Source organism: Limulus polyphemus, unplaced genomic scaffold (genome assembly GCF_000517525.1).
Source record: "Limulus polyphemus unplaced genomic scaffold, Limulus_polyphemus-2.1.2 Scaffold3274, whole genome shotgun sequence".
NCBI classification, from domain to species: Eukaryota; Metazoa; Arthropoda; class Merostomata; order Xiphosura; family Limulidae; genus Limulus; species Limulus polyphemus.
This window is the reverse complement of record NW_013668884.1, coordinates 55,233-65,442: the sequence shown is the minus strand read 5'-3', so window position 1 is coordinate 65,442 and position 10,210 is coordinate 55,233. Positions and strand designations below refer to the sequence as shown.

Below are 10,210 nucleotides of genomic sequence, written 5' to 3'. Positions count from 1 at the left end.
ACGAGATCGGTCAAATCGACCAAACCCACGCAGAGACTCGATAGTGAAAACAACAGATAAGATATAAAAAATTTTACTTAAAAAACGTTTGATAATTATCTGGAGGTTATAAAGATTTCACATACGAGATTTGAAAATTTTCTAACACATAAAAGTATTTTTAATCTTAAAATTACTTTGCATGTTGGATAGGCAACATTAAAAAAAAAATGGGATGAGTAAAACATTACTTATAAAAACCTTAACACTTAATAAAAAAATATCTGATATTTTGCAGATGAAAACCTTTATGTGCTCTCGACTGTCGATGGAACCCTAGTTTTTTTTCCCCCCTTTATACTAATGGTACTACAGCACCAAATAACTTAATTATATAATGCACCAAAGAACACAAAATAATAACATTCAAAAGAGCAGAAAATGTCACATAACTGTCACAATTTTTCTGGTTTTATAGTTGTGCAACAAAAGCTGTTAAAAATTCAGATAAAGCTAGTCGATGTGTTTCCCGTGGGAATATAATTTGAACTGGAAGTGAAATAGACAATTCTCTATACAGAAAACAATGAAATATAATATGTCACTTAATAGATTAAAACAGTGGCTTTCTATTGGTTATAAATAATATATTATTAAGAGTCAGAGAGAACTACTGGCAATTTCTGAAAGAGGATGTAATAGGTGGGTGTAGCAAAAGTTGTCTGATTTTCTAGTTTGTGGCTCTGTAACCAAATGAGATTGAAGGCTGTACACATTATGCTTTGCCTGAGTGACAACAACATTATAATGAGTAATTTACATTATATTTCATACTTCTCAGAAGGGTGGTAAGTAAATTAGGGAAAAGGAGATTGAAGGCTGTACACATTATGCTTTGCCTGAGTGATGACAACATTATAATGAGTAATTTACATTATATTTCATACTTCTCAGAAGAGTGGTAAGTAAATTAGGGAAAAGGGGATATCTGGAGAGCAAATGTCACAATTGTCATAACTAGGGGAAGTTGAGAATTTTTTTTCTTGACTCATAAAATTAAGAACTACAACTTATATTAACATTTGGATTACTAGCTACGTTTTGATGCCAAGTTTATTCATATAACATGATAATAAAGTAATTTGATTAAATCTTTAACGTAACTTGCTAAAAACCTTGTGACATGAGCAGACAAAGATACCCATTAATGATGCAGTAACTTACCCAAGACCGTTTAATGAGCAGAAAAAGATGCCTGTTAATGATGATGTAGTAACTTACCCAAGACCGTTTAATGAGCAGAAAAAGATGCCTGTTAATGATGATGTAGTAACTTACCCAAGACCGTTTAATGAGCAGAAAAAGATGCCTGTTAATGATGATGTAGTAACTTACCCAAGACCGTTTAATGAGCAGAAAAAGATGCCTGTTAATGAATGTAGTAACTTACCCCAAACCATTTAATGAGCAGAAAAATGCCCATTAAAGATGCAGTAACTTACCCAAGACCATTTAATGAGCAGAAAAAGATTCCCATTAATGACAATGTAGTAACTTACCCAAGACCGTTTAACGAGCAGAAAAAGATGCCCATTAATGATATAGTAACTTACCCAAGACCATTTAATAAGCAGAAAAAGATTCCTGTTAATGATGTAGTAATTTACACAAGACCGTTTAATGAGCAGAAAAAGATTCCTGTTAATGATGTAGTAATTTACACAAGACCGTTTAATGAGCAGAAAAAGATTCCTGTTAATGATGTAGTAACTTACCCCAGACCGTTTAATGATGATGTAGTAACTTACCCAAGACCGTTTAATGAGCAGAAAAAGATGCCTGTTAATAATGTAGTAACTTACCCAAGACCACTTAATGAGCAGAAAAATATGCCTGTTAATAATGTAGTAACTTACCCAAGACCATTTAATGAGCAGAAAAAGATGCCTGTTAATAATGTAGTAACTTACCCAAGACCATTTAATGAGCAGAAAAAGATGCCTGTTAATAATGTAGTAACTTACCCAAGAGCTTTCAGTGAAGCTCAAGATCATTTCCAATATGTTTTACATAACTTTTTATCATCACTACTTACATAACTCCTCTCTATCAAGCAAACTTGGTCCTCCACCAAACAATCCCTTGAAGAAGCCTTGTTTAGGAGGCTCAGGCATGTCTTTCGTTAGAAATAAAGTGCCAAGCATATCCTGAAGAACTTCACTGAAACAAAACACGCACTTTCATCATTTAACTACAAAAGTTGCAGAAATTATTTTTCTGAATCTCTTTACAAGATTTATTATTTATTATTAAAGATTTATTAAAACAAACTAATTTTTTTTTTATAAAGGAAATGGTATATCAGAGTTACAAAACTTTCATGAATTAAGCTATTACTTTCTGATTAGCTCTACTGATTAGATGTTTCAATGCTTCCGCATGATTTTTAGTATTTAATCAGTTTTGTCCAAAATGAAACTTAAAAAAAAATTGAAATTTAAGAAAAATAAATAATTTGGGGACCACTACGTATGATTTTGTTTAAACAGCAAGCACGCTCAACATGGTTTTTTTGGTTCATTCATTTCCAACCTGCATTCCTGCCTTATTTGACAATATCACAGCACATTTTGCCTTTCATGTGACTGATTCTCCCATTGTATGCAAGTCTACAGATTTCGTATATTGGAAGTAAAAAGCTTTGTTTATGTTTAGATTGCTGCTATCCTCCTTCAGCCATTTCTTCTTCATAATAATTTATCAATGAAAGTACACTTTCCACTCGTGGCAATCGACTGTTGTGTCAAATAAATCAAACGAACAAGGAAAGTGATGCAACTGATAGCAAAGTTTGTTTGTTTGTTTTGAAATTCGCACAAAGCTACACGAGGGTTATCTGTGCTAGCCGTCCTTAATTTAGCAGTGCAAGACTAGAGGGAAGGCAGCTAGTCATCACCACCCACCGCCAACTCTTTGGCTACTCTTTTACCAATGAATAGTGGGATTAACCGTCACATTATAATGCCCCCACAGCTGAAAGGGCGAGCACGTTTGGTGTGATGGGGATTCGAACCCGTGACCTTCAAATTGCAAATTTGAGTGCCCTAACCACCTGGCCATGCTGGGCCTGATAGCAAAGTAGAAAATGATAATCGAATGGAAGGTATGCAGTGCTGCTTAAATCAACAGACAAAATAGTCCAATTTACCAAACACGTTTCACATGAAGTATTATCACACTTCCAAATGATGTGTGTATATAGTAAAAAAAATTAAAGCTTAACAGACCCTACATAAATTCAACTGTCACAGCTATTTTGAGTTACTTTGACAAAACAAGGTTTCTTAAAGGCCTTGAAATGGATCTATCGAAGGTCGAGAATTTTTAAGGAGTGTAAATACCCCCCTTACGAGCTACTTCGACTTGAACATTTTACTCCAGGAGTGACTTTTTACTGATAAAAAGTTCAAGATAATTTACTTGTATAAAACTTAGTAATGTTTAAAACATCTTAGTTTGTACAGGTTTCCTACACGAGACTACTCTTGAACTTACCAGAATGCTGCAGATATTGAAAACTTCTGAAATTCTGAGGCAGAACAAAGGTATAAGCCATGACCATTATTGCTAAAACAAAAAGTCTTGGCAATCCTAAGTAGAAGAAACAAATTTGTGAAGCTAAATTAAGAATATTTCAATGTTAATGATAATATCCAAGTTTACATCTTATCTTGAAACACACAGAAATAAACTTAATTATAAACAAATATTTCATTTCTAATATTTGGTACTTCAACTTGAGTGTCACCTTATACTCAAGTATAGACATGCATAACTTTAAACTACTAACCAGAAAATGAGACAGTTGGTCAGCAGCATCTACCGACACAAGGGCTTCAAACTCTTTACACGCAAGTGAAAGTGTAAACCTCGGACCCACTGATCCCCAGCCTAACGTGTTTACTACTAGGTCAAGTCTACTTTTCAGTTAAAGACTCAAAATAAGAATTTTTTTTCTTAATACATTTAATTAAGATGCCCTATTTAGTGTACAAAATAAAGTTGTGTCCATGGCAGGTGAATGAGGAAAGGGTTGAATCATCATGTAAACACCTAGAGCAAAATGTTACAATGTTTGAATTAAGCCTTACGCTAGCTCGTGTCTAATAATTTACATACTAAGCCTTCAAATGTTTAGGGCAGCAGTAAAAAAAATTAGCTACATTTGAAACTTTTTAAAAATAGCTTACATTCTACTGTAATTAGAGAAAAGTTTGTCCGTTAGTTTGCCCTCTAACTTCTTCTCGGCTTTAGCATTTGGACCTGTCAAAAATGGTTTAATCAACTAGGAAATTTGGGATGTGTTAAGAAGAATTATTTTTATTTTAAGATGCATAGATCTCCAGAGATCGCTAACTATAGATCACTTAGTGGGGGGTGGCCACTAGTAGTACTAATGGCACTCATTACTGGCATATTTACGACAAACACAGAAACACTACTTATATTCATAACTGGTAAGACATTAATTCTACAACTACATTTTTTCAAATCCAATTAATTATTTGAGGGATTTCTTTTACACACATTGTTTATACATACATTTAAGATAGACACACGTACATTAAACGAGATGTTTTTAAGTCACATGTTACTTATTGCTTTTTTGATAAACAATCAAGCCCAGTGAACATCGATAATTTTATTCTTATGTACATTCAATCTTTATATTGCCACTGGAATATTTCAAAAACAAACACATTTTAATATTCATAATTGTTGAAATCTGAATCAAAACTTGACTTCCAAGAGCAACAAAAACAAACACATTTTAATATTCATAATTGTTGAAATCTGAATCAAAACTCGACTTCCCAGAGTAACAAAAACAAACACATTTTAATATTCATAATTGTTAAAATCAGAATCAAAACTCGACTTCCCAGAGGAACAAAAACAAACATTAATATTCATAATTGTTGAAATCTGAATCAAAACTGGACTTCCCAGAGCAACAAAAACAAACACATTTTAATATTCATAATTGTTAAAATCAGAATCAAAACTTTACTTCCAAGAGCAACAAAAACAAACACATTTTAATATTCATAATTGTTAAAATCAGAATCAAAACTTGACTTCCCAGAAGAACAAAAACAAACACATTTTAATATTCATAATTGTTAAAATCAGAATCAAAACTTGACATCCCAGAAGAACAAAAACAAACACATTTTAATATTCATAATTGTTAAAATCAGAATCAAAACTCGACTTCCCAGAGTAACAGAGAATTTCAATCTTTAATGGATGGTATAATGATCAGTTTTTGAAATGTCCTTGTTGATTATCAAAACATATAACATTAAATACTGTGAAATGATACAACCAACTAGTTTTAAGAAACCATGCTTAATTATCAGTCTTGAAGACAAGACAGCTTTAAAAGTGATTTTTTTTTAATTCTACAGCCGTAAAAAAACTAGGTTTCCACTATGCGTGCTGTATGTATAAGATCCTACCTCATGTCCATCAAAGGCAGAAAGTCGACTTCATAGAGTAGCCTAAGACTAGGTAGGCTATAGACCACTATATTTCCATTACCAATGTAGCATGCTAGACAAGCGTTATCTAAAAGACGAGAAAAGACGTTTGTAATCGAGCAGGTCAGACTAACAGGTAAATTTTAGGAAGAGTTAAACACATGGTTCTTATGTAAACATGTGTGAAACAAGTTATTCCTTCTGCATGATTGGTGCACGATAAAAAGTTTAGATACAAAATAAAATAAAGTTGGCCATATACAACATTTTTTAAAGAGTAATAATGGCTGGAGACGGCTTAAATGGGTAATGAAGAAAAACTTTAATATAAGTTTAACATGACAGCAAATGTACAACGTTTCGACAAGGTTTTGTCATCATCATTTTTTTAAAGAGCATTACATTCTTGAGAAATCTTGACAAACAAGTCCCTGGTGGTTTTTAAAAAATTTCTGCTTGAAAACCCCTTTTTTTTTTTTTTTACATAATCCTACATATCAATATATAGTAAAAAAAAATTATTTCATACTGAACTTAACTGTTACCAGATAAACTATTTTAGTGTCCATAACATTATACAACTTACCAAACTACAAGTTTTGTGATACATCTATACAATCTGTTTAATTAAACCAAACACGCAGATGTGGCCAATAAAGCAGAAAAGGAGCAGATTAAGAAGAAAATAAAAACTTTAATAAGTCCATCACAATGATAATGTTGTTGTTTGTTATTAAGCACAAAGGGTTATCTGTGCTCTGCCCACCACGGGTATCAAAACCGGTTTCTAGCAGTACATGTCCACGGACATATTGCAATGAAAAATGTCAATAAAACAACACCCACGGTTACCTTGCACAGCTTAATGATTTATTTAATACACCTCAGAGTATACATTACACGTAGTTCCCAAAGATTTGGTTTTGTAAGAATAAATAGTGTGCTATTTATGTACAGAAGCACATTATGCAAATATAACAGTAAATTGACAAACGATTTATAAGCCTAATGAAGTGGTTTTGTTTTTTTAAGGAAGAAACATGTTTCGAGCAATGTTCTGTCAAAAACCGTGGTATCCTCGTGAAAAATAACACCACGTCATTACCCTTATAAATCGTTGTTTCTGAACTTACTATTAAAAATGTGCTAACTGAATATTTCCATCTATGTTTCTGACCCAAATCTATGAAAATAGACCCATTTTTAACTAACTACAGTAAATAAACACGAGTTTATTCACTGGCTATAGCAACACACGCTATAAAGGATAATTATCGTGACACTTCTAATGGCAACACTAAAAATATAAACATATTCAACTTTAGATTAGCTTAACTGTTACTTGGAGGTTACATCACATCAAAATAAATTTTTCTGGTGGCTTTTCTTGGAAAATATAATACTTTTATAAAGTAATCACTGTCCCATCCTTCATTTGATGGGTTTATTTACATTTTTCCCTGAGGTTTTACTACTTAAAAGTGTTAAACATTTGTTAATTGTTTGTTTGTTTTGAATTTCGCGCAAAGCTACACGAGAGCTATCTGCTCTAGCTGTCCTTAATTTGGTAATGAAAGACTAGTGGGAAGGCAGCTAGTCATCACCACCCACTCCCAACTCTCGGGCTACTCTTTTACCAATGAATAGTGGGATTGACTATCGTATTATGATGCCCCCACAGCTGAAAAGGCGAGTATGTTCAGTGGGATGGGGATTCAAACCCACAACCAGCAGATTGCGAGTGAAGCACCCTAACCACCTGGCTATGCCAAGACAATATTTATTGGAACAATACTATTGTATTTCAGCTTTATAAATCAACTCTTTTTAGACTATTTTATGCTCTTATCCCATAGTTTAGTTATTACAATGTTGCATTTAATTAATTTTCGTGAGTAGTCTTTTCTCATTACAATCTGTTCTTATAGCCTAAACCGCTCAAAAGTTACAATTTTTTCTATTTTAATTATGATTTATAAATCATTGTTTTAACAACTATTTCTTATTTAAATACTTTCTCAGTGGACCTGAACATATCTCGTTAACTAAAGTTTAAATTTAGAACAACATAAAATAGCTAGTTATGTAATTTTGTTTCCAACTTTGAAAATCTGTTAAAAAAAAAGGTTTCTATTTCAACAACTAAAGTCATGTTTTATCACAATTGTATTAATGCTGATAAAACATTACAAGATTAAAATCTGAATTCATTAATACAAAGGTTAGACATAATTCCGTAGAAAATGTTCTACATCTAACACTTCTCAAGCTAGTATTATCAGACAAAGAAAAGCACACGTGGTTAAATATAACGAGGTTTTAGTAATCCAACTTATAAACCTCTAAATATTAATGTAATAAAGATATGCTTGGAATTGGAAAATATTGGATTGTAACCAACAAGAAAACTTCCTAATGTAATCAACCTTTTCACAGTGATTTTTAAGTTAACTGTAGCTCTCGTTTATCGTTAACACAAAGTGTTTAGACAGATTTCAACAATGGATGAGAATAATAGTGACATCATACAAAAGGTATATAGCAAAACATGCAATCTGCCTTTGAGGTTTTTTAGAGAAATGCTTGCCTGATCAGGAACACTTTCGAGGACCAAACATTGGGTACTGTCCAGGAAAATTATTGGTGTCTGTTAACCCTAAATTGATAATCCCTTATTAAACTACACTAAACTTTAAGAAAATGTTAATTAGTATTTAATTGATATTCAAATTTAAATGGCAAACGAAAGATTCTCACCGAGTGATTTCATGGGTATAACCTCTGCACGAACAACAAACGATGTGTCGGTCAGATTTGCTTTGTACACGCACGTTTGCGATGGGAGAGCTACTACACGTGCCTGCTTCTCAGAAGCCATCACCACAAACTGGCTATCTTTGACTTCGGAAGACGACGAAGTTGGAGAGGCTCGGTTCTTTGAACTGTTATTCACAGGAGCTTCTAGACATAAAAATTCACATTGGCTTAAGTTAGTTCTTAGAAGATTTCAAGCAAACAAAACTCAAAAACGATCTCAGAGTAAAATAGAAAAATTACTCAAATACTATTTGCCCAAAATAAAAACAACGCCACTAAGATAAAAAGCCACCATTTACCCAGAAATCACAACACAAACATTTATAACAGTTGTATACTGGACACAAATACAAATCTAATTCACTGTAATTTATTCCTGCATTTAAGTAAAACTAAATTGAAATTAAAAAAAAAAAAAGAGTAATGTTTAATATGTTGTATAAATAGATACAGATAAATTAAATTTACTGTTCAGTGAATTTGGTAGGTAATTATAAAATAATAGCGTTATAGCCCGTCAAAAATTATGGGGGTAAGTACTACCACCCCCACCCCATAGTATACCCTAACCTCACAACTGAAATAAAGAAATTTTGCAAAATTAAACTTGACCAACAAAGAGGCAGAAAAGTGCAGTCGAGGCAGTCAAACGTCTGTAAGTTCATTTGTGAGCCAATCAAAATTAAGATCATTCATGAAATAAATTCTTGACATATTCATAGAGTAATTATTTGTAAAAATCAGTTTGATTAACAACTTCTAATATATAGAAAAGACCGTGTTTTGGTAACACTACGTTCCAACAATGGCTTTTATATCAGCAACAAAAGTATAAATTAATTTTGATGTTAGTCTATGTACTGAAAGTATAAAATGAAATGTATAATCAACAAAACTGAAAAAATATCAGCATATTTATTAAATTAGTGTGTCTGTTGATTAAAAGATTTTTTTTTTTTACTAAAAACATTGGTGATATAACAGAAAGTAGCTAAATTCAGAAACGATTTAAGTTTAAAATTGAATTGGTATTTTTACTTTCATCATAAATTTTATGCACTTGGCTCTAGACTAGGAAATCCCACACTACTTTAGGCTTATTATACCAACACTCATTACATTTACAAGGTTTCATGGCACCCCCTTGCACTATTCTATCTGGATAAATGCATTTTGGATTTTATAGATCCTCCTATTTTGAGAAATCAAGCATGATATGATGGCTTTCATATAGGTTAGATTCGGATGACTCAGATCTTTACTGAATATTATTTCTATGTTTTATCATGTTCAAACAATGTACGTAAATAAATTGGCAAAAATTATACTTTGCATTAGTAATATCAGTAATATAATGAGTAATTTACATTGATTTCTGTACTCCTCAGAGGGGCAGTAAATAAATTAAACAGGGAAGACCTAGGGAACAAATGTCACAATTCTCATACTAGGGGGAGATTGAGGATTCTTTGAAATATTTCCTTATAAAATTAAAAACTTAAAACTTGTACAGTATTAAAATTTGATGTGTTAACTATGTTTTGATGCCAAGTATATTCATACATAATGATAAAAAGTTGTTTAAATTTTGAAAATAACTCTAAAAGGTCATGACATGCACACTTTTAAGGGTTTTTCCCTCACTTTACATACATAATCATGTTTAGGCCACATGGAAAGAGAAAAATAGCATCATTCAATAAGATACAGCTGAGTGAATATAATTCATTACTGAATTCACAGAAACAGTGAACTCTCCTAGGAAATTTGATACTGTTAGTAAAATTTAAGTTATTTTAACAGCTATGCAACACCTTCACTTAATTCTCTATCACATTATGAATGATGTTTACAGTTACAACTACGTCTAC

General features: G+C 32.1%; 1 protein-coding gene across 3 annotated transcripts in view; it reads right to left on the bottom strand.

Moving 5' to 3' along the window:
• The window catches only part of LOC106469048 (syntaxin-binding protein 5-like), a 55,031-nt gene that overhangs the window by 7,055 nt on the left and 37,766 nt on the right, over nucleotides 1-10,210 (bottom strand). For all 3 annotated transcript variants that reach the window (XM_013929502.2, XM_022397441.1, XM_022397443.1), the window contains exons 18-21: nucleotides 8,280-8,483; nucleotides 5,502-5,610; nucleotides 3,535-3,630; nucleotides 2,075-2,199 (exon numbers count right to left, since the gene is read on the bottom strand). In XM_013929502.2, the coding sequence (XP_013784956.1) occupies nucleotides 2,075-2,199; nucleotides 3,535-3,630; nucleotides 5,502-5,610; nucleotides 8,280-8,483 (534 nt within the window). The remainder of the gene's footprint in view (nucleotides 1-2,074; nucleotides 2,200-3,534; nucleotides 3,631-5,501; nucleotides 5,611-8,279; nucleotides 8,484-10,210) is intronic.